Source organism: Cryptotermes secundus, unplaced genomic scaffold (genome assembly GCF_002891405.2).
Source record: "Cryptotermes secundus unplaced genomic scaffold, Csec_1.0 scaffold801, whole genome shotgun sequence".
In the NCBI taxonomy this organism is placed as follows: Eukaryota; Metazoa; Arthropoda; class Insecta; order Blattodea; family Kalotermitidae; genus Cryptotermes; species Cryptotermes secundus.
The window spans coordinates 217,033-243,130 of record NW_019725851.1 but is presented as its reverse complement, the minus strand read 5'-3'; the positions used below and the strand labels follow the sequence as shown (position 1 = coordinate 243,130).

General features: G+C 38.2%; 1 protein-coding gene across 8 annotated transcripts in view; it reads right to left on the bottom strand.

Moving 5' to 3' along the window:
- Positions 1-1,605: 1,605 nt before the first annotated feature.
- The window catches only part of LOC111863791, a 38,714-nt gene continuing 14,221 nt past the window's right edge, over positions 1,606-26,098 (bottom strand). For all 8 annotated transcript variants that reach the window (XM_033751208.1, XM_023850489.2, XM_033751211.1 and 5 more), the window contains 6 exons: positions 25,318-25,408; positions 19,651-19,747; positions 17,323-17,498; positions 16,247-16,473; positions 12,870-13,183; positions 1,606-4,518 (listed from right to left, as the gene is read on the bottom strand). In XM_033751208.1, the coding sequence (XP_033607099.1) occupies positions 2,775-4,518; positions 12,870-13,183; positions 16,247-16,473; positions 17,323-17,498; positions 19,651-19,747; positions 25,318-25,408 (2,649 nt within the window). In that variant the 3' untranslated portion in view covers positions 1,606-2,774. The remainder of the gene's footprint in view (positions 4,519-12,869; positions 13,184-16,246; positions 16,474-17,322; positions 17,499-19,650; positions 19,748-25,317; positions 25,409-26,098) is intronic.

Sequence of the window (26,098 nt, the reverse complement as noted above, 5' to 3'; positions counted from 1 at the left end):
TTTAATTTGTCTGCTAACTTATGCTCAAAGTATGTTTCACTCTCATAAATATATGGCTAGTTACCCTCAAGAGCTTGCAGAAATGCACATATAACTTCATGTAGTGTCCGTTATTGTTGCCTCAATTTAACCAAATCTGCAATGTGTTAACAAACTTATTAAGATCACCCCAATATCAGATTTACCAAACAAATCTGATCAGCCATTCCTGAGCCGTTAAATGCAGAGACAAGAGATCAAGTGACATAGTGATCCTAACAGGTGCACTCCTGAAAATTTTCACCATCAATATAATAAAAAACTGCATGCTAATTCATGATATATGTTCATCTTTGCAATGCTCGCAGTGGTTTTCTATTTACTCCTATACCAAACGACTCTGAGGCTGAAATCTATATACTGTGACAGAAGGCAATGATCTTAATGATCTGCATTTTAATTAAGATTCTTTTGGAACACATTTTCAAAATTATACTGTATGATTCCTAAATTACAATACATATTTTGTGAAGAAATCTGCTAGGTAAGTAAATACCATTTTTCAACACACAGAAAATAATTGTGTTGGGACCTTGGGCAGTTATGCAGTCAAGACTTAAGGCTATCCCTTCTCCCTGGGTATTTCATGACCAGGATGAATGGGTGACATCTCACCAAGCATGAAATGTCAATTCAGTTACCTGTTTTACGACAACTAAATAAACATACAGACATCATATCTTTCCCAGTTCTGAAAATTATCTCATATTTTTGGCTATTTATTAATATTTCAAATTCTTATTTTTGCCCTTTAACATACTTATGCAATGATATTAATTTGTTATTTTATAGGAAAATAGATTTATTAAGCAGTTTTAACCGGTGCAGTATCCCCTTTCTGATCATGAACATTTAGTCAATTTGTGAATGCAGTAATTTAATACATCACAAGAGCAAAATACATTCAACTGTATGCTATTTTCAAACAAAATGGCAGATGCACGAACTATGTAAGTTTAATAAATATAAAATGTTCCTTCTAATCTATTAAGTGAGTGCAGAATTATGTCTACACAGCAGCTGGCCTGTTTATTACTTCAATGTGATAAAAAGGGAATGAAGTATCAGAGTTTGGGAATTCAACTGATGTTCAGATGGTTACATCAACATAATATACGAGGAATAAACTGTCAAAATTCAGGAATTAAATTACAGTTCATATTGACATTAGAAAGGAACTCTGAAACTGAGAAATTCTGATATAATTAGTACTGACTACTATCAGAATATCTAACATAAACAAATGTGTCATTTCAACTATATATGAACAATTCTAGTCTTCCTTGAAGGTTTTGGTAGACATTAGAATAGCTAGCCTGAAAGTAAACACAGCTTAGAGATAATTATGTTAATTCTGACAACCCAAATTTATGGTCACACTGTATGTAAAATTTTAAGCTTGAGTTGCTACTGGTTTCCCAGTGTATGCAAGTAGATTACTCAATCGAAAATACTAATGCTGAAATTCATTGCANTGTATTCTTCATTTTGGCCGATGTTTCGGAGGTATGTACCTCCGAAACGTCAGCCAAAACGAAGAATACATGGCGCCTAAACCCAGAAGACGACTTTCTTCATAGTCATCGCCGTGAAAACCTCAAAACTTACATAGACTGCAGTGATTAGCCCTATGAATTATTTACATTTTTTTCCGAAGCCCTCAAATCATATACATTTATTCTAAATCTCACACATTTACATTTGTACAACTGCTTAATTACAAAATGTCAATGAACTGTTTAATTATACGCACTACTGTCTTCATCAAAGATAATACTTTCTCAGCTTTATTACTGATCTCATGTAGACTTCACATATCTGAGGTCTCCAACACGCTGACCCAGATTATGAAAATTAAAAGCAGTAAAGCATCAGTGCAACATTATTGCTATCGATTAATTTGTAGCATGGTGGGTGTGGAGAAAAATAGTATTTGTAAGTATCAAATATATATATATATCCATAAAACAATTTTTAATAAGAGAAGTGTGGTCTTTTCCAACAGCATGATCATTATCTTCACAAAATCATACCTGCTCTCAGAACTATGTCACAAAAATTAAACTCATACCTTAAATCAAACACCTGAACCAACAGCCAAAACAATTACTTTTAAAGTACAAAATTTTAAATGTCAATTCATGTGAGAATAAAACATGATTATGACAAATCAAGTTTAGAGCAATAAATAAACAGATGGTTTGAAACTGGAACTTCACTGTTGCAGCACATAATGCAAAGATGACTGTTACTATGATAGAGGGCGATGATGATGATGATAATAATAATATATCTTCAAAGTTATTCATTTCAACAAATTCCTTCCTAAAACTTGAGTAAATAATTGTTAAAACCGTTCAAACGTGATATACAACCACGATAAGATATTACACAAAATCCAATGAACCCTGCATAATATGTTTCTGACAACAGATATTCAAACCTTCATTCAACTTGTAGAATATCAGAATTCTGCCACTGATTTTGAAGAAATATAGACATATTATCTTTTCTCCTTCAAACAAAAATTAATGACTGAAGTCAGGTTTAATACAACATCTGAGAAATAAGGTGTAACTCATACAATGGACAAAACAAAGCATAAATATGCTATTATGTCTCCCAGATTACAAATCAGCCAAGACAAACCTGTCCTACACTGGAAAACTGTCTCTTCTGCACAGCCAAGTTATGAGAATGGATGATCTGTAGTCTGGAACTCAAGGCATTCTGGCTCAGCACTTTGCTTGCGGCAAACCAGCCTTCATTTCTGCAACTGGTGCAAGCACCATGGTATCTTCCTTCTCCAAAAGTACTTTTGCTCTCATTAAATCTAGTTTTTCAGACACTGGTTTATCTTTTGAAACACTTTCCCTTTTGCCTGAAATTGCTTTAGGTTTTAATGCAACATCCTTTTTCTCTGTAACTGTTGTAACACTAATTTCTGGTTTCCTAGACAGAACTATACCAGTTGGAGTCACAATGGTAGAAGGTTTAAAGGCAGTACTGGCATTTGTCTTTGGTAACAATGACACTGATATATTTGGTTGCTGCTTGCTGTTGCCACTTTGTTCCGTCACATTTTGATCCCACAAGCCTGCGCCATTTTCAGTGGCTAAAGATCGGACATCACAAATCATAGGCTCAAAACATGAACTTCCTTGTTGCTGCTGTTGTCTTTGAGATCGGTGCTGCTGTTGCTGTATTGCTTGAATATGGCGTATCTGTGTCAAACCTGGCACTATGGAAAAAGATTTGCCACCAGCCGTGACTTGGAGAACATTTGGTACCCTCTTGCTGTGCTGAAAGTGGCTTCCTGCTGAAGTTGCAATAGTGTCCACAATCACTTTTTGGGGAGCAGGACACGACGAGTTTTGAGGGAAGGATGTGAACACTGGCACACGAGACTGGGATGATGAAACTCCTCCTGCTGACGACAATGAAGTGAAAGTCCCTGGCCGAGGCGAGATACTGATACCAGACATTCTAGTGATTGTTATGGGTTTAAGGGAGCCATCAGCAGCTGTAAGAATTCCTTCTCCCAGTCTACGTTTTAAAGGGAGATCAATTACAGGTACTGGCATGGCTGAAGTTGTACTGGAAAACTGAGGCAATGAACTGCAAGGAGACTTGAGGCGAGTAAATGTAGATGATGGACACCCTTCATAAGCATGAATACGATTCTGAACACTGTTCACATAGTTCACAGCTTTGGAACTAGCACTGGATGCAAGAATCAACTCACCAGATCTCCAATATTTCTCCAAAAGGATAAGATGACGGAAGAAACTTGAGTGATTCCCATATGGACGCTGTAGTTGTTGGAACAAACTCTTAGTGTCCTTATCAAACTGAATTGTGGCCGTACATTTCTCCCATTCTCCTCGTCTGTTTGCAGTTCCCTCTTCCTTTCTACCATGGAAGTCGAAGTTTGCATGCAATGGAAGTTCTTCCTCACCAGGATAGAATGGCGTGCTCAGCGAATCATGTATCGGAGTCACTTCAAGACCATCTCGTTCTGGGAGTAGTATAGACCTGGTGCTTTGTCCTTCACTTTGGTCATAATTCAAGCTGCCAATCTTACCACTGCTGAATTTTAACTTCAGCTTTGTTGGTTTCACACGCTGTAATTTCAAAGTCTGCTTGTGAGATGAACCAATGTCTTCAAAAGAAATTAAGTTTGAAGTGCCATTACCTAAACTACTATAATCAATCATTGGGGTACTGGCACCTGATCTATCTATGGATGCATCACCAAGAATGCTGAAGTCTGCTGTGGCTGCACCAAAGGTATCTGTCAGACGTTGGTCCTCCAAGTGAGACGTCAACTCACATTTACTCTTGGTTCCACTGTCGTCTTCTCCATCTACCTTCACAGTAGTTGAGGATGAAGCTTTGGTTTTCCGACGTTTTGGTTTTGGAGGTGCTTCTTTTGCAGTTTCTTCATCCATCTCTTCTATGTCATGGAAATGAAGGAGCCTGGTTAAGAAAGAGAAGCTTTTATCAGATGCTTTCACTGACCTCTAAATCAGAGACTGATTATGATCAGAAGTTTCCTAGCTGTCTTGTTTTCAAAAGAAAGGAACACCTTCTGTACGCTTTCATACAATGGGCTGTTCATATAATAAAGACTAAATACATAAATGGACTAACTACACGCTAGACAGTCCTCGTTTAAAAGTTAAATTATTCAATTGGTCAAAAAATCCCCTGCTTTTACGGAACACATCATTTGACCATTTTCTGAGCTAGATGAATCCAGCAAACATCTTCACATCTCATTTTGAGCTACAAAAAAAATATATTTACAAAATATTTTCTATTTCCCAACCTGCTCTTTGAATAAATATGTAGCTATTCTGAAAGTGGTACCAGTTAACTAAATAGAAAACATGGACATCATGGGAGTTATGGAGAAGGTTTTCTAACTTTGTTGCTCAGTTCATGGCTCTGCACTTCATAGCGACTGGTGTGCTGCTTTTCTGCTGATGAATCAGCATTCCTGATGGCCAATACTGTTTGGAATGGAGGGATGAAATTAGTTTGTGGACCACTTGAGAGCAATATGTTCCACAGTGAGCAGTGTGATTCATGTGGGGAGTTTGTTTATAATTTGTCAGCTGTAAGCAGCAGTTATCAGCTCCACTGGCCAATTTGTTCTATGTATTTATAGTTAATGAGCAGTCTTGTATGTCATGGTGCGGTATACTTTACGGCAACATATATTATTGTAACACACATATGTGCAATACGGATATTCTAGAGAGTTGGCGAAAATTTTGACATAAATTTTGTGATGAAAGAGTTCCAAGCAGACAAACAATTCACAATTTGGTGAATAAACTTAGAATAACATGACTCTTAATAGACAAGAAACAAAAACATAAGTGCCAAGTGCTTGCTGAGGAGAAGTTAGATGACACGGTAGCCTGACTTCAACATACACCTAGAAAATTACTGAAACATCTAGCTCAAGCCATTGGAGTGTCATGCAAGAACAGCAATACAATTACTGAAGCTTTGACCATATAAAACAAGAGTAATCCGTGCAAGCCTTGGAGCTGCATGATCCGGCTAGCAGGGCGCATTTTTGCAGCTGGTTTCTACAGTCTTTCACCGAAGGTGAGGCCAATCCACAATTGGCACTCTTTTCTCATGAAGTGTGGTTTCACTTGCAGGGATACATAAATAAGCAAAATAATCGCTATTGGAATTCACAGAATTCACATCTAACCCACAAAATCTAGCTTCATCCAGTGAAAGTTGGTGTCTGGTCTGCTGTAAGTGTAGGAAGGATTGTTGTACCTATGTTTATCAATGAAACAATTAATCTGCAAAAGATATCTATCTATGTATCAAAGGACAGCATTTTCAACACTTCCTGTGATCTGTGAATTTTAACTACTTCATTTTGAATGTTATCACCTGTAAGGCATGCTGATTCATCAGCAAAATTCATATGCACCTCGCAGCCAGTGGTGCACCAGTCACCATGAAGCACAGAGCCATGGAACTGTTCAACAAAGCAAAAAGCCCCCCTTTATAACAAACATGAAACTCCTGTCTTAAACATAGTGTGTACCCTCTTTGTAAACAGGGTTAACTTTGTAGTATTTGCTGCTACTGATCTAGCTTATTTGTTTATTTTGTAAATTGTGTCTGTTGTTAGCTCATATCTGTTCCTTTAATATGGAACAACAGACTGGGAAACAGGCTACTAGCTTTTAGGTTGAAGGATAGACAGCTCTTTCAAAACAGTCATTTTGTTTGTGTAGTCCATATATTTATTTAAAAAAAAAAAATATTTTTCAACTATTTTCTAATATAAATCTCATTTCCGGTGATGTTACCATGCAGATGTAGAGGCTGCACTGCCAATATTTATAGAAATCCTCATTCACAATAAAAATATCATTGATGTTATTATTTTAATTATAGTTTTATCAGCATGCCACCATTTTCAAGGCAACGTGGCTATTCATTAGCTCCTGCCACTGAAATTATGTATGGTAAAAGTCAATCATGCAACCCTGCTTAAAGTAACTTTTTACTTTCTCATATAGGCAGTAGATATGACAGTGTACTGTGATCATGAAAACATCTGATCTCAAGATTCTCATGGATTTACAAATTGTCAGCCCTCCCGAATGTGCATAAGTGGTTTCTGGAATGCTGTATGTTTGTTTGCCTATGAAAGGGAAGAAAGATGTGTACCACAATAGCGCCTGAATGACATGAATGATTTTATTCCTATTTAGCATTCAAGAGTTTATACATCTCTGACGAACATCAACATCCATCACCAAAAATTGGCATCCTTCAAAGAGGCCCCAAACGCAAAATCACATCATTCTCAGAAACAGCATTAATGACATTCATTAAATTTCGGTAATTTATGGAGACCACATCTTTAAATAAGACTGCACAGGCGGTATCTTTTAGAAAAAAAAATGTACATGTAACAGGGGCCAAATGTGAGCTGTCAGTTTCATTGCAACCAGCTTTAGGAGTCAAGGTAGATTTCACTGCTCTTCAGATTCATCATCAGAAAAAAAAAAAGGGCCTACGGAGCAACAATAATTCTTGCTTCCAAGGTGACGCAGACAATGTCAACCATACATAAGGAAGCATATACAATGTCCGTGCACTGAGCTTTTGTAGAATGCGAAACAACACGATGGCTATGTGTATATTTTCATTTAGATTTCAGTTTGATAGTAGTAACTAATAAACCACTGGAACAAGGAATATCAAATTTGGTGTGAAGATAGATAATAAACATACCTACAAACTACGAACGAAAAATGTTTACAATTCAATTCTAAATTTGATACTGGTATGAAACTTTGAACTGATCACAGTGGCCGCAAAGTCTAAGACATGAATAATCTTCGTCTGCTTGAAAACTGTGGTCACAGGTTTCAATCCCACTCAAGATATGGATGTTTGTGTACGTTTATTCTGTATTTGTGCTGTTGTGCATGGAAGTAGGGACCTTGTGATGGGCTGTTCCACCATTCAAGGGGTCCTACTGTGTATAAGATTATGAAACTGAGAAAGCGTCCAGTGCTCAACAAAGGCATGTAGAGCCACTGACAAAAACCTGCAAGTTATATCTGGAAAATGAATGCAGAATTTATAATTAAGTAATAAACTCTTCCCATAAAAATGGTAACAATTGAATCTTTTGATCATCTGTTTACAAGTGCAGCATGCTGACGTTAGCAGCACAACAAGGTATCTGCAGTTCTGTCTGGAATTCCTTGTCTTCTTCATAAAAGAAAAATACCTATGTGGAGTGTTACCTACAAGAAAATGTACACAATGATTTACCATTCATTTTGTATCCCTCCTCATGTATAATGTAATAAAAAATTTATGCAATCCATAATACTCGCACAAAGAAAAACAACAAATATATACAGAAGGCTTGGTTTATTTATGCACAGAAATGTTTGCTGCATGATCTTAAAACTATTTTCCAGCTGTGTCAATTATGTCAACCCTATAATAGCAATGGTAACAAGAGAATGTACTGCAATCGTTTCACTTCCTTATACATAGAGCGGATCAGAAAGTTAGAGTACGACTGGACAGAGGGGAGACAAGAAGTGTGCAGATTGGAAGAGGAGTTCAACAAGGATGATGTTTATCACCAATTTTGTTCAACTTGTACAGCGAATGCCTTACCAAGGAAGCTCTGGATGGGCTCGGAGACTTCAAATTAGGTGGGCAAATTATTCAAACTGTGAAATATGCAGATGACCTTGTGCTAATGGCTAAGGAAGAAACTGTGCTACAGGGCATGACTGATAGACTAATTGAAATTGGAAGGTACTATGGCATGGAAATTAATGTGGAGAAAACAAAAGTAATGAAGATTTCGAGACAACCAACCCCAGTCACAATAAAGATACACCAAAAACAACTGGAGAATGTGAAATGTTTTAAATATTTGGGTAGCTTGTTAACAGATGATGGAAGGTGTACTAGTGAAATTAAATCCAGGATTGCCATGGCAAAAGCTGCATTTAGCAAGAAGAATAATCTTTTTACCAGCAAATTGGACTTAAATTTGAGGAAGAAACTAGTGAAATGCTACATTTGGAGCATAGCTCTGTATGGGGCTGAAACATGGACACTTAGGGCAGTAGATCAGAAACATCTGGAAAGTTTCGAAATGTGGTGTTGGAGAAGAATGGAGAAGATCAGTTGGACCGATTATGTGAGAAATGAAGAAGTGTTAATTAGAGTCAGTGAGCAGAGGAATATCCTACATGAAATAAGAAAACGGAAGGCTAATTGGATTGGTCATGTTTTACGCAGAAACTGCCTTCTAAAAGAAGTTATTGAAGGAAAGATAGAGGGGTGGATAGAAGTGACAAGAAGACGTAAGAAGATGCTGGATGACCTTGGGGACAGAAGAGGATACTGTCATTTGAAGGAGAAAGCTCTAGATCGCATTAAGTGGAGGAACTGTTTTGGCAGAGACTGTGGACCTGTCGTCTGACAGATTACTGATGATGATGTAAGACCCATAATTACATATGGTGCCACAGTATGGTGGCATAGAGTTAAACTGTAGACAGGCAAGGCAGAACTTAGCAAATTGCAAAGGCTGGCTTGCTTGGGTATCATAGGAGCAATTCAAACATCTCCAACAGCTGCACTGGAGATACTCCTTGGACTCCCCCCCACTGCATCTACAGTTGGAGGCAGAGGCCAGGGCAGGAGTCTACTGTCTCCAATCCAGTGATCAAGGAAAACATAGATCCAGAACTTTCGGACATGCATACATAACTCAGGACATGAAAAAAGAATCCATATTACAAATGGGGTTTGACAAAATGATACTGAGACATGTATATGAAAAACCCTTCACAGTCAGATTTCCTGACAGGAGTGAATGGGAAGATAAGTTTTGGCCTAATAGAAAAGGGGGACTGATCTGGTATACAGATGGTTCCAAGATAAATAAGGGCACTGGAGCTGGTGTGTACTTAGTTTCAGCCTTGGGCAGTACATGACAGTATTCCAGGCTGAAGTATATGCCATTATGGCATGTTCTAGGTGGTTAAAATATGACCAGGACTGATTTTTTTGTAAACAAGCCGCACTGCGCAGCAGCTGTGCAACCTTGAGAGAGTGAAGCCACAACCTCCACCCTCCCTCCTGTTAGGGTTAGAACCTGTTCAGTCCTGTCTGGAAGTTGTTAGAGTGATGAATGAACAGAAGGTACTGCAGAGTGTGGAACAACGCATTGTGATCAAATTCCTAGTTGGAGAAAACGTCCCGTCCGCTGAAATTCACCACAGACTCCAACAACAGTATGGGGAAGGGCATCTCTCATGGACCCGTGTGTTTGAGTGGTGTAAGTGCTTCAGAGAGGGCAGAGAGCGCGTGGAGAATGAACCGCATGATCGTCGGCCGCGAACATCCGTCACCAAGCCAAACAATGACCGTGCAGACGCGCTCATTCATGAGAACAGACGCGTCACTATCAAGGAACTTGGAGCAATGCTGTCCATCAGTGTTGGTAGTGTAGAAGACATCATGAAATACCACCTGCACTATCGTAAGGTGAATGCACGGTGGGTACCACGCACTTTGACGGACGTGAACAAAATGGTGGGCATGCAAGTTGCCAGTCGTCTCCTACAGCAGTTTGAAGACGAAGGTGATGCATTTTTGAAGTCTATAGTGACCACCGATGAAACGTGGGTGCACTACTTCATTCCCAAGTCCCAGCAGTCATCACGCGAGTGGCGGCATACCAGTTCTCCCAAACCCAATACAGCACCAAGGAGCCGTTCGGCAGGAAAAGTGATGGCAACGTTCTTCTGGGATTGGCAGGGATGTAGACTTTCTGACAGACAGTCAATGCAGCTTATTACTCAGACCTCCTGGCAACAGACATGAAGGAAAAGATACGATCCAAGCAGAAGACACATGGAAAGCGGGTAGCCTTCCTTCAAGACAGTGCACGTCCCCATACAGCCAAAACAACAATGGAAACCCTCCGGAAATTGAAATGGAACCTTCTGACACATCCGCCATACAGTCCCAATTTGGCACTTAGTGATTTCTACCTGTTTGGAAGGCTCAAATCAGACTTGCAAGGCATGCGGTTTGTGGATGACACCGTCATCCAGAACGTTCGGGAGTGGATACGCCGCCAACCACAAAACTTTTTTTGAAAAGGGCATCAGGATGCTTCCAGAACGTTGGAAAAAATGTGTTGACTCTGGAGGTGAGGACGTTGAAGACTGACATGTGCAAGTAAGTGTCTGGCAATTTTGGTTTACAAAAAAATCAGTCCCAGTCATATTTGAACCACCTTGTATTATGGAGAATTTAGATAGGAACTATAGAAACAGGAACACCTACATTCTATCTCACAGCCAAGCTGCACTTAAAGCGCTTGACAAACACCAGATCAATTCAAAATTGGTCTGGGATTGCCACGAAACCTTCATCAAACTGGACAAACATAACAGGGTACAACTGATATGGGTGCCGGGGCATGAGGGTATTGCTGGAAACGAAACAGCAGACCAATTAGCTAAGATTGGAGCTGAACATCCGTTCATAGGACCTGAACTAGCCTGTGGCATCTCTATAGGATTTGCCAGACAGGCAATCAGGGACTGGACAAACATGAAACACAAGAAATACTGGGGATCCTTAATTGGCCTCAGGCAAGCAAAGGGACTCATATGAGGACCTTCTACTAAAAGAGCGAAGGAACTGTTGAAGTTAAACAGGAGCCAGTTACGATAGGTGGTAGGACTACTTACAGGACACTGTCACCTCAAAGGACACCTGTTCAAACTGGGACTAAGTGATAGTCCCACTTGTGAGAAGTGTCAAGAAGAAAACGAAACAGCCACACATATCCTGTGTCAATGTGAGGCCTTAGCTTATTTAAGATTATGTCACTTGGGTCAATACTTTATGGAAACAAGTGACTATTTAGACGCCCCCATGCACAAAATCCTGTGCTTCATTCGATGCATGGGATTGCTGAGGGGATAATCAAAAGGGGAAGCACAACAGACCACCATAGGTCGTGCTGCAAGGGCCAAGAAGGACTACCCCTCATATATACATTCATTCATGCTGCCAATGTTACTAAAAATATTAATAAAATTCAAATAAATATTGCTGTTTACTATTTCACTGCAGTGAGAAGATACATATAGGAAGGGAGGACATTGCAAATGGAAAATAATGCACAAAGAAGGGCGAGAGTTTTGTTCTCAAACAAACATATTTTAGTGTGAACAACAATAATGCAATAGCATGGACATATACTGACTTAAGCTCTAGTGCAGTGTGATTGTTTCAAAAGTGAAAAACATGATCTGATTATTACATATTTAATGTTATTTGAACTGAAGAGAGACTGTGAACATTTTTAAGCTGCATTAAAGATAGAGGTGAGAGGGAATGAATGACAAAAGTAATTAGACACTGCGAAAGGAAAGTGCACTAACCTGAAAGGACAAGAGCACACGTGCAACTCAAATTAAAGGCACTATACAATTACAGGAGCTAACATTTTCATTGTACCCCTCTATTCAGCTAATTTTCATATATAATTACTAACATGGGTCCTTTCAGTATTTTGCTTCCAAGATTTTTGAGCCATATAATTTGTGACACCTGGCATATAATGAGTTAAGGAGCATTTTTTGTAAACCCACTGCTGATCATTAGTCTAGAGACCAATGTACATGTTTAAAGAAATGAGCCCATCAAACACATTACTGGAGTACATTATTGAAGAGTTTAATGACAATTGTGCTATGGCTCTGGTGTTAAAAAGAATTCCTTTTTAGTTGCTAGTCATAACAATGTATATAACATGGTCTGCATTAAAACAGGAACTTCAAGAAAATTGTAATAATATATATATATATACACCAAGTTACATCTATAGTTAGTGCCTCGTAACTTTAGCTGCACGGAAAGGTAAATGCTGTTGTGGAGCACACGAAGCTGTATGCTTACTGTGGTGACATTCAGAGCTACTCCTCGAGTGGAAAACATTGCCTTCGGAGACCAACTATCAAGCAACACAACGTACTATATACCTGACCACACTCCAAGACACTACATTCCAAACTGGTAGTACTCGCGCTGTTAGCTGATAAGACTGCTCCCCCCAAACTCCGTGAGAGATGGTATGACCCCTCTACCACAGCTAAAGTTCCGAGGAACTAACAGTATAAATGTGTGTTCTACTGACTAGCCTCAGCTGTTCATTGGTATGACATATCAAGACAATGATTAACATTAATCTACAGGAAAGTTATATCCTATATTACCTTTTCCTGTAGCCCTGGAAGAACAGTTTGTGATTTCCTGCCAACTGTGATGGGTCTTTGTACTTCAACCGGACGGAGGAGAAATAGCGACACAGTTTGCATACAAACAACTTGTCTGACAGACACACGGGGATCCCATCACTTGCAAGAGCTGTATTCAATTCATGCACCTCTGGTCCGAGAGGGTACATGTGGTTGCGGGTCAGTCGTCGCTTGCAGATTCCACATACCATGTAGTAGTCAATCCACGAATAATGTTCCAGACACATTGGGAACGGCAAATGTGGAGGCATTTTATCCATGTCTATTTGAACCTGCATAATGAAATATTTTTCTACTCTTATGCTTCCCTTGAGACAACACAGAAATTAAAATGAAACTGTCACATACAAATGAACCTAACACAATTATAAACATACAATAACAAAACACTAACGTCCTCCTTTGTGAAAGAGATAGTACACAAAACACAGAATATGGAGATTTTTTCCATTTCAAAATTATGAACTAGTGATGTGTGAGACTTTAGTTTGCAAAATTGAAGGAAAAAATTCTTGACCTTGATTTAAATGTTCATTTTTCAGTCTTGAACTCTCAAGAATTTTCTGTACCATCTGATGTCAGCAGGGATCTGTACTGCAGTTTCCCAACTGGAATACCAGCTTTTCCTTTTCAAGAGTTACAAAGAACAGGTCATCACACACAAATGATACACACACATGACGTGCTTAGCCCATTCTAAGCTTCAAAAATGTTTGTCAAAAATTAGCACTATACAGAGTGATACAAAGCTCTGGTACAATCTTTAAGGGGAGATACAGTTTTCTCAGATTTTCCTCCACTTTGGAGTTACAAAATGCTTAGTGATGTTACTTTGCATTATTGTAATCTTTCCACAGGGGCTCTGTGTTCATGTTTAATGGAGGGATGTCTTACATGTACCTTCAAAATCATCTTCCATTCAGGCAAATACAGCAGCATACATTGGTGCAGCATGAAAGGTGGCCAGTGTTATAGCTTAATATGGGGTTCCTCATAAGAGACATCTTGAGCTGTTACTTCTTAATGCATGAATGAGCAATAAAGTCAATCAAGGGTAACATGTTTGCCTGCACATATCTTGGCCACTACTGGCCATCAGTAAAAGGTGTAGTGAACACTATAAAGAAATGCTTTATATATGCGTTTCAACATAAGTTGTGATGAAGGGATTTCTACTGGAAATTGAAATCAAGACTAAAATGTTAATGCAGCCATGATAAGTTGTGTACATTAAAAGTAATTAGCTAAAATCAGCTAAAATAAATTAAAGGTACTGTTGTGAATGAAGAGGAACATAATGATAGCCACAGTTTTCTACTGTCAGTCACACAGAATACCCTATGGAATCCTATGCTTTTGGCAGTATGTCTGTCCGGTTAGTGTTAATGTGTGTAATCCAGTGAAGTATGTGGTAGTGTCTCATTAAACTATTAAACTTGTCACACTTGATGGACCTTACTACTCATTCATTTATTCCAAAGAAAACATTGATTTACTAAAGAAAACTGTTTCCATTTTGGAATTTTTCTAATGTTCTCAAATAGGAAAGTCATTCTCACATGTGTCTATTATAAACATAAGAGTCATATCACAAAGACATGAAAAATGTCATTTTTAAAATTTAAAATTTAGAGAAAAAATTTTTAAAGGATTTCAAAGTAGAACCGAAGATTTTATAAGTGCTAATCAGTAAGACCTATGCTTTTAAATTTCAAATGTTATAAATAAGTGCAGCGTAACAGATACGTGAGTGTATACACCTGATGATGGCCGTTTGGGGCCGAAACGTGTAGTGTATAGAGAGGAACAAAACGAAAGACCTATAAATATAGTTTGCACTTAGGACGGAGTTATATCATATATCGTATAAAGTGCAACAGGATGCTTAAATATAATAAAATAAATTGTATTTCCACCTTCTAGACATGACTATTCCCAATGCCTATTTATTGCACAAGTCATGTGGTGGAAAAATGACACATAAAAATTCCCCAAAATCCTAATACAAACTTTGACTGTACAGTCGCATGAGGAGAACATCACGATCAGAGTCGTTCCTCTTGGGAGGCCTGGTCAGTGACGTTTCTCGGGGGAGGCCAAGTTCATCTGAGGCTCAACTGAGTAGACCAGAGATGAAACATTCGCAACACTGGCCATCCAAAGGGAAACAAAGACATCACGTTCGCTAAATAAGAAACCAGGAGCACCCTTTGCTATTGTAAACAGGGTGATGTTGGTCTGTGTTGATGACTGCTTTGACCAGTGGCACGTGAGAGTGTGAGCACTGAATGTATTTATCATAAGCTGTGAAGTGATGCAGTTCATACTCGCATACAGTCTGATCAAAGGATTATTGTATATAATGTGATTATTTTTTATAAAATCAACATGTCTGATGTTTCGAGAAAAAGCTATGGATAAGTCCTTTGGAATTTCATAACATATATATAATAAAGATGATATGTTGCATTTCATGACAAAATAATCACAGTATATTTTCATTTGTAAAAACTGCTGTTTTGTGGTATATGTAGAAAATGTTATTGTTTTTTCTGAAAGTCTACAACTTTATAGACTTAGGGCCATTGAAATTATAGCCGCAGCAAGCTCTCGACAATTTAAAAGTTCATACTTTAAAGGTTAAGCCACCCACTACTCTCTCATCTACTGGCTGTCACTTACACTGCTGAATTAAATGTGGCTGAATAACTAATATGGAAGATGGTATATTAAAATATCAAACAATTACATTCACAGTGGCAGAAGAAATATTACTTCAAAGTGATATGACGGAATAAAATTAAGAAATTACCGTTACTTCATTTATCAATCTTAGTTAAGTTTAATATCTTGGACATTACGATCATCTGGATTTTACTTTAAACATGCATTTTGGAAATAAATCAGCTTCCAAAATAGTTTTAGGATAAAATGTACAATGACTGGATAGTGTTCAATCTATTACTGTTACTTCCCTATTGGAGAAGTGGGGGGACTGCCTAAGCTGCAAAAACAAACACATCACTCTGGTCTCTCCTGAGGGTTTTAGATCTTCCTATTATACAGTATCTGCATATCTGTTCATTGTATTGTACTGAAGCATCCTGTTGCACTGTCTATTCCAATTTTAGGATTTTCCAACAAAGAGCCTCAAAGTGTGAATTCAATATATGGACAGAGTTGCATAAAGACAGTAAAGTGACATTCTTAAAACTGGGTCTGCATAACCGCTAATGTCCAAAACAGAAGAAAGTAAATAGAAACTACACAAAAGAACAGTACTAATCTCAATCTACATTTCCTACATGAAATACAAACATGCTAATTCTGCATACCTTCTTAGCAATACTTCGTTTCAATTTGAGCAGCCACTTCCTTCTGACATGGTGTTCAGCAATCTGTGAACATCCCTGGACACAGCATGATGTTTTTATCTGTGAGGAACCACTTCGATGGTGCTGTCGCTTTCTGTTTGGCTTGTAGGATGGACAATTTGCTTTACGATCGACATGTCGGTAACATGCATCACACAGGCAAGAGTCGGCGGTCAGATGCGTCTCTGCTGCACACAGAAATATTATCTATTAATCTGTGAAACCCATGAAATTACCTCAAAGCTCTATGACTAGAGTAATGAAGTCCATAGCTCAGACAAGAGACACAAAAGTAAACTTTGTAGAATATCAATTGTATGTCGAGCATTTTTCACTGTCTGAAGCATATATGATACATTCAATGTTTCGGAAATTAATTCTTCTCCTGTCTATATTGGTTCTCAAACTGTTATTAACTCCTAAAAATCAGTATCAATGGTTGAAATGAAACCTGGTACCATCGAATATTACACAGCTATGCCCCATTAGTGTACAGAGTATTTGATAAGTCTAAAATTTGAACCAAAAGAACGATGCAAATGATAAGTGGTTTTTAGAATACATGTGCTGTATGTGGAGGCATGAGGTACCACATTAAATGGTATAAAAGAAAATACCATTCTGAAATATATTTCATTCTGGCTCTAGTCTTCTGATATTTATAAACAAACCAAATTAGAGATCTACTTTTCAAACACCCTGTAGCGTGATAATCTCCCTACAGTATTGTTGCAGTATTTCTAATTCCTAAGTGTAGAAAGAGGAGCATCATTTAAGATGGATATCTACAAATTTTCTTTTCACTGTACAAGATTTTCTTTCCAGGCAGTCGACTAAACAATTCCTGTGGCCACATCCTTCTTTGGCAAAAAGAGCATTACATTTTCATAAAGTACCTTTCTAGAAATGTACACTTTATAGCTTTCTCCTCCGTGATGTGAAACCAAGAAATAGCTTGAAGACTCTTTTCCTGGAAGAAAATAACTATTACTCTCCCAATCCTCTTCCTTTCACCATTTTAAAGAATCACTACTTACTCTGAAGTACTTTCTGTTGCCGTTCACTGCTCTTTAGTTGTGCTATGTGACAGGGAGTATCCAGGGAACCAAACTTTCCAAAACAATAGCTACACACATCAGAGCACAGGCGACCTGGATGTATGGAGAATGATGAACTCTTCTCTGGGATTACCAGGTTACCACTCTGCTTGGTGCTGCATAAAATAACAAAGCCATCTCAACCGGTGGCATGCGGTACTATTTTTGGTAAGGGAAGCAGTGGTATCTAATAAATGAATCGATAGCAATCAACTCACCAAAATTTACGTCACTTATTGAGTCAATAAGGTCGTTTTGTATTCTGTTCGATAAAGCTGTAAATACTGTACTGTTCGCAAGGTGAACATTGAGTTTGTGATCATATTTCCTCAACAAGTGAACTAATTCCACATAATTACCTCAGTCAATAGAAGCCACGCTTTCGTCATGACCACGGAGGGCAAGTTGCCACTTTCCTAAATGGCAGATGATATCAATCAAGCGTTTCATTATTTCTCTATTTTCTTTCACATTTTCATTGTGCTGTAGTATCGCCAGGTGCTTTTGATTGTCAAGTTGACAGTCAATTCAAGATTTCCCGAACATAACAAGTTGCATTGTTGAAATAATGCGAGTCTGAGAGTTCTCTTGTCGTTTCAATGCTTTATGAATATTGTTGATATCACCAAACCCAGTCTTGTTCCATACATTTTTTTCAATGAGAAACAATAGGCATGGCCAACAAAACAATTTTCCTATATTACGGCATCCGGATAGCCACTCTGTTTTAGAATACTGTTCCAAGTTAAATTTCCTCACACATAATTTCATTCGTGCTTTAAGTTCTGGCAACTCGCATGTCGGTCATCCTCTTTCTATAATTATGTTCCTTTCAGAAACGTCCATGCTATTAAACTCCCGTTTTAAAAGGCTTTCGATTGCAAAGTCACAGTCGTCTTGTCTGCCAGCATTCATTTTAGCTATGGCCTGTGCGTGTAATCTAATCACGCCCCTGCCCCTTGTACCACAATATCACACTTGCTTCCCTTAAACACAGATACCTTCTTTGTGAGGCATCAAAACATGATCACAAATACAATCTTACACCATCTAAATATACACTTACAATATCTTAGTAACACTTGATGTTGCCTATAACACCCAACAAGACTGAACTCACACATGCACAGTTAATTTTCACACAACCATTGAAAGAACACAGTCCTTTGCTGGCCCAGCCAGCAAACTGAAATTTGCTTCCCTTGGCCACTTCAGATTAGACGAATTCATACAAAGATTAATGAAAGGAAACTTGGTACGTCCCACCAAGTAGGGGAAGGGAGCTAGAGGAGGCATGTGGCCTTGAGCAGGAACATGCGCTAATGACAATATTCGCATCCTTATTGTTCAAATTGAATTATTTATATATGACTTTTCTTTTCGTTTCTTAACTACGGAAGCAATGCTTCCCTTGCTTCCATGCACAGCACGCCACTGATCTCAACTAAAGACCAAACCCATGACATTAAATCATCTGAGGCCAAAACCTTGCCGTCTCATATTTTAGTGAAATTTCATGAGGTACAGAATCTCACAGAATTGAGCTGCAACATCAATTATTAGACATGTAGGCATAACAGGTCTTGATTTGATACATAAAGTTAAAAAAAAAATGTCAATTTATGACAAAGCTTGACTTTCAAACTGCTCTCTCCCCGTCCCCTAATTGAGCCATGAAGCCCAAATTAGTCTCATTTTAAAGACAACCTTTCCATTTATAAATGAGGTGTTATAAACTATGTTTAGGGAAAAGGAAGAGTTACAGCAATTTAAAAACATGTCTGAAAACCGGCAAGGCAGTTCATCTCTATGAAGATTTCTACCTCAGCAAATTTCGTTAATTTGTTTGGGCTGCTTGAATTTTGTACTTTTCTTGGTTGATCTGACACAGAATGAACCATGTGTGATGTGTTCAGGTTCTAGTCTTGCGGTTTCATTCACAGCCCAAATATGTAACCCAATTTGATGGGAGAAGCAACTCTTCCAGCTGGGATATAATGCCATGTAATGCGCTGAAAGTCAACGGACATTTTGGTGGAACACGTCGCCTCCATCTTTGGGGTAGGAAAGTAAGCCAAGCAACAAACCAGCATGAAACAGGGAGCAAGCTTCACTTACAATGAACTACATGGTGCTATATCCAAGATGATAAAACCCCTCATAAGCACTACTGTGAGGACCTCACATCCTACATAGTTCCTCGAATATTGTAAAAAATTTCCTAGTACTTAAGGTGTTACTTTGTTAACACTTTAACATGGTCCTCACCTTTGAGCTTTACCATCATCTTTGCTGCTAATTTCTTGGCTTAGGGAATCACCAGGACTGCTTTTGTCTGCAGTGAACTGGGGACTACTGCTGATATCTGGGAAAGAAATTATCTGCGATTACAAGGAGCAATAAAAACATACACATAGCCATCTCCCACAAGCAAGTACTTACAAACTCTTCGGCAGGTGGAACTATTTTTAAAGAACCCTCATAATGCAGTTCTTCTTTCATATTGTGACGTGGATGACGCAACGGGAAGTAGGGGTCATGTGACCTCTGCGGTCTCGCGAGTGATGTCTGACCCCCCCACCCCTTCCATTATCATGCAACGCTCAGTAAACACTCCCTTGCCTCCCGCGGTGACGTAACAGAAGAGCAACTGTGTCAGGCAACCACTGCCATGGTGATGTAACAAGAAATACCGCGGTTACTACACAGCAGTAAACAACTCTCGATAGTGTTGCTAGGCAACCTGTAAACACAGCGTCATGCAACAGCAGTACCTATAACGTAACTGTTTTCTGTGTTGTCCGTGCTGGGGCTAAATAAGGAGCAGCGAACACTATTCAGTAGTGAAGATTGGGCCAGTTATGAGTGAGTGAGTTACTAGTGAGCAACAGTTAACCAGTCATTTGAATTGTAGCGGTCACCGAGTTAAGCTGTAGCGAGTGAATCGGGAATGTGTGATTAGAGGCGATAGTGTAAGAAGTTATTGGGAGTATGTAATACAGTGACACTGGTATAGCTCCCGTATCGTACTGTGAATAAGAGAAGACCATTGAAGATAGAGTGAACAGATTATTGTGTAGAGTGTATAAATTGTGTAAACCCACAACTATTATAAGTAGGGCCCGGATTTTTTTGAAAATGCATATGCGCACATGCAAATGGATATTTTGAGGGTTTTTGGTCATTATTGCATATTCTAAATGTAAGAGCATATTTCTGCATATATGTTTGAAATTTAAGATAATTAAGGATGAGACAACCGATTTATGTGGTCGATGCATAGCAAATTTCATAGTTGTTAAGCTACATCCAGACGAAGCCGGCAAACCTCATCTTCTTGCTTGCAAAGTACTAGAGAAAACCAACCATACCACAATAGCAAGATTTGTAAATGATTCTCTGCGACTACTATGGCCATATGAGAATAATTGTTGTAAGGTGCTTGTGTTACTCACAGGTGGAGCTTCCTATATGCTGAAATAGCAAAAGCCTTAAAGTATTTTATCCAAATCTTATACACATAACCTGTTTAGCTCACGGATTACACCGTATTGCAGAAAAATACGTGCAGTTTCCAGCTGTTAACGATTTAATTGCAAGTGGAAAAAACTGTTTCTGAAAGTACCAACTCATGCCCAGTTCTACAAAGATTGCCTACCTCAGGTTCCTCTGCCACCTGAACCTGTCTCAACTAGGTGGGGGACATGGTTATCCACAGTTTCATTTTATCAGGAGAATTTCAATTAAGTAAAAGAAGTGGTTACAAAACCTGAAGATGAGTATGCATGTGCGTAAAGCAAAAGTGGTGTTTGGAAGTGATACCGTTTATCAAGATGGGAATTTTATCCATGCAGATTTTTCTACAGTTTCAAAAGCCATTGAGAGCTTAGAATCTTGTGGTGCACTCCTTCATGACTCACTTCAACTTGTTCAGAAAGCAACTTGTTCACTTAATTCTGCACAAGGCGAAATTGGAGAGAAGATTAAATTCAAGTTAGAAAAGGTGTTGAAATCGAACCCAGGACTAAAAAGGGTTCAGTCAATTAGTCAGTACTTGAGTGGAATTAGGGTATCTTTGCCAGATGAATGTTCCAAACCTTCAACGCCAGTGTATAAATACTGTCCAATCAAGTCAGTTGATGTAGAAAGATCATTCTCAGCCTATAAACTCATTTTGACAGACAACAGACGAGTTTGTCTCCAGAAAACACTGAAAGACTTCTAGTTGCCTATTGTGATGCTACTTTCTGCAGTGAATGATACATGTAAATAGGCGAGTCTGAATGAAGTGACCTGCTTCTTGAGTGCATATTGTTTTATTTTTGGTGCATATTTTCCTGCTTTTTAGCGCGTAAAGATCCAGGCCCTAGTTATAAGTATTTGTAATTATGACTTGTAGGTTGTTAAATAAACCAATTAACAATCTGAAGGGAATCTTCAGTAGCAAAACACGTTACAATATGTTTCTTAATGATGATGACTTGAATTGTAAGATTAATTATACCTATGGTCCTTCTAAACATTATAACCCTCAACAACATTATCAGTTAATAATTTGTCCCATTTCTCTGGTTGAAATTACAGATTTGCATATATTTTGAGTATACTTTTCAATTGAATTGAATCATTATATGATAAAATGTCATTAACTGGAAACTGACTAATCAGGGATGAAGAATATTATTTGAATTACCATATTATTTGGCCTATAAGATGCATCAAAGTCTGATACCCATGCAGATATTACAGGGAAAGTTTCGGAGAAATCTCCTAACCTTTAAGGCTATAACAGTGCACACAGAATTAAGCAAGATTTTTCAGAAAAAAATTAATCTTGTATCCTGGAAAATATGGTACATATTAACCATATCTACAAAATGAAGTCTGTTCCAACCTTTTAATTTCTGGTTCTCTGCATTCAGTAAATAGATTTATTCTTTAAATGATTTTCACATAACCAATGATAAACACTTTGAGCTCAAAGGTTGTAGCACATGACACACATGAACACACACACACACATGTATATACAAAAATAAACAAATTGAGAAAAATCTCTAAACCCAGCAGATGTTCATTCTGGGATCAGACAGCTAAAGGCTGTACTAGACTAGATCATATTAGGAATAAAGATAATAAGAAAGAAGTGAAAATACAATGAGCACAAAGTAGGGTAGATGAGTGCAGACAAAACTGGACCTCATGAAAATATAATGCAACAGAGTCTTCAGCATAAAACAAAAGGATGCCTACACTGAAGAACAGCCTAGAGAAGATGGAATGAGTATGTAAAGTCAGAAAAGGCTTGACTGCCTATACCAGTGGTGGGCAAACTTTTTTAGGAGGGGGCCAAAGAAAAAAGAAAAAACTTTAGGCGGGCCAATATAATTTATTAAAAACAATAATGGTAGATTTTACAAAATTCTTGTAATACTAAGCCCTATTAATGATTGAAAGATTATGAAGGAGAATGTGATGAATGAAACTGTGACTGCATTTCCAAAATTTTCTCATAATCTGGTTCGAACTGGGATGCACTGATTCTCAGAAGTGAAGTTAAATGCTCATCTGTCAGTCTGTTTCTAATACAACTCTTTCGAAGTTTCATTGTAGAAAACACCTGTTCACACATATAGGATGAAGCAAACATAGCAGTGACTTTCTGGGCATGAGATATCAGATTTGGGAAACTGGATTTCGACAAGGACTTGTAGAACTCTAATTTTGGGACATTGAGAAACAACTGTTTGAGTTGAGTGTTACATTGCAACTCAATTAATTCAAGTTGCAAGTCCGGTTTCACTGTTTCACAGTCTACATTAAAAGGCATACTGAAAACATCCAAGTCTTTTTCAATGGCACTGAAGTCTTGAAATCTTCGTTCAAATTCACCACGGAGTCTTCTCAGGCTATCCTCGTAGCTCCTAAGCTTGTCCTTCATCACTGGGGCTATTGAATTTAACCTCGGGAAGTGAGACAAGTCATTCTTAGCTAGCTGATCTGCAAACAGAACAAGTTGTAGTTTAAAACTTCTGATATGGCCCCAGATATCATCAATAAATTGATTTTTTCCTTGCATCTTGACATTCAACTTGTTCAGGTGGCAGAGAAGATCTGTGAAAAATGCAAAGTCCGAAAGCCATGCAGTATCTTCCAGCATTTCACATTCTACAGACCACTGTTTCTCTTGGAAGAATGACACTATTTCGTCTTTCAGCTGCCAAACTCGCTCGAAGACGCGTCCCGCGCTAAGCCACCTTACTTTCGAGTAGTACAGTAAATCAGAGTATTCAGATTGCATGGAGTCAAGAAACTCTCGAAATTGTCTGTGAGTAAGCCCTCGAGATCGAATGGCATTAACAAGCTTCACAACGACATCAAGCACAGGTTTCATATCCAAGGCAGATTTACACAGGGCGTCTTGATGTATGACGCAATGCAGAAATACAACATTGTTCTCGGGATATTCTTGATTAAAGATCCCAACAAATCCAGATTTTGTCCCTGTCATACTTTGTGCTCCATCTGTCGTAATACTGCATATGCTAGTTATAGGTACTTTCAAAGTTGAAAGGCCTTCCAGAAATTCATGAAAAATATCTGACCCTGTTGTAGTTCCCTTTAACGACCGCATGCATGCTAATTCCTCTGTAATAGAGAAGTTTTCGTCAACACCTCTTATAAATAATAGCAACTGTGCAGTATCATTTATATCAGTGCTTTCATCCATAGTAATGGAGCAGAATTTAAATTGACCAATCCTTGATTCCAACTGTGATAATATGTTTTTATCTATGACTTCGATTCTAGAAGTCACTGTTTTTCGAGATAAGCTTACAGTTTCAAAATCCTTTGTCTTGTCAGGACATAAAATATCACAAACTTTGAGCATGCAGTGTTTAACAAACTCCCCATCAGAGAGAGCTTTGTTACTTTTAGCAATATTGTATGCTACAACATAACCTGCATGTGTAGCTGCTTTCTGAGAACTATTTACTTTCTTAAAAATACTTTGCTGACCTGACAGTTTTTTACGTAGGTCTTCTGCTTTTTGTTTCCTTTCATCTTCGGTCATGGCTCCATAATTAGCATTCTTATGCTTAGAGATGAAGTGCCGGGAAATGTTGTATTCTTTGTAGACTGCTATGGTTTCATTGCAGATAAGACACAGTGGTTTATCCTTAAAAGCTGTGAAAAAGTACTTCCAAGTCCATTCATCTTTGAAAACACGGCACTCTGAATCAACTTTACGTTTTTTAGTTGACATCTTAGGGCTGAAATGTTTCACGAATGTGCACAGTAAAACTAGCAAACACCTACAGCAATAGTGCGACCGGGTCTGAATAAAAGACTGTGGTGTTAGTAGCCAGCTGCAGTGGATGTAATGTGGAGGGGGTACAGCGAGGATGCTCTGTTGCCAGTTTTACTCTTCGCTACAAAAATGCCAGCAGCCAGTGCCTCACTCTCAAATGTTAACATAGCATTCCAATGCCATAGTGGATAAGTAAATAAATTAATCTGTGGTCACTAGGCTAAACATAAAAGGGAGGAAAGAAGAAGAAAATAATCCAGAATTATTTATTTTCCTTAATTCTTCTCCTTTTCATTCGTCAGATTAGGAATCATTTCGCGGGCCGGATAGAACCTATCAGGGGGCCGCGTCTGGCCCGCGGGCCGTAGTTTGCCCACCACTGGCCTATACCATGAACTGAAGAAGAAAGGCAGAATTGGATGGGCAGATGGACAGACAGAGAGAAGGATGCATGCATTTGTAGAAAGCATATACACAGTCACATATAAATAACTGAAAATACATGCTTCTCATGTATTGAATGTAAATATACAAATACAAAAATAATGAAATTATATTACAGCTAAAAACTGCAATTTATTGCCTGTTCTTAACTGATTATTAAAAAGGGTGATAACACAAACCAAAATAGCGGTAAGAATATGGAGGCTTCAGGCACTTGCGACTCCCAATTCCAAAACCAAATGGACCCTTGGTGTTTCCTGATGTTCCAACCTGAAAAAAAGTTTAATAACCATTTCAGGTAATCACATCAATTAAAATGACATTTAGTAGTTATAAACATTACTATTTATAACAAAATACTTATGCAGTTTTCAACATAGTTCTTCTTCTTAGAAATAGACAGGATGTATGGATGAAAGGTATCCAAAATAAAATCATTATATCTCACAAAGAATTTATTATACACATTAATGGGTTACACCATTACAAAGGGAAACAATCAAAGTTTTTCTTCTGCATATATAACTTTCTCAATAAATTTAAATGTTGGCTCCCTTGGTGGTATGACAAATATCCAGGCTTCAAACATGTTTGGTGTTACCATAGCAACAGCGTCCCTTATGCTGGCTTTCAGGTGTTGAAGGTCACTGATCTTAACCTGGTGGACAATGTTCTTCACATAACCTCACAAGAAGAAATCCACTGGGGTTAAATCTGGTGACCCAGGAGGCCAAGCGATTGGTCCACCTCTGCCAATTCATATCCCAGCCATGTCTCTGTCCAGGTGATTCCTAACATGGTGGCAAAAATGTGGCAGTGTATGCATGTAAGACAGGTATGAAAAAAAAACTTTCAGTTTTCCTTTCTGATGACATAAACCGGGTACGTGTATCACAATTAGTTTCTGAGATATAAATGTTTTATTTTGGATACCTTTCCTCTGGACACCCTATGTATATA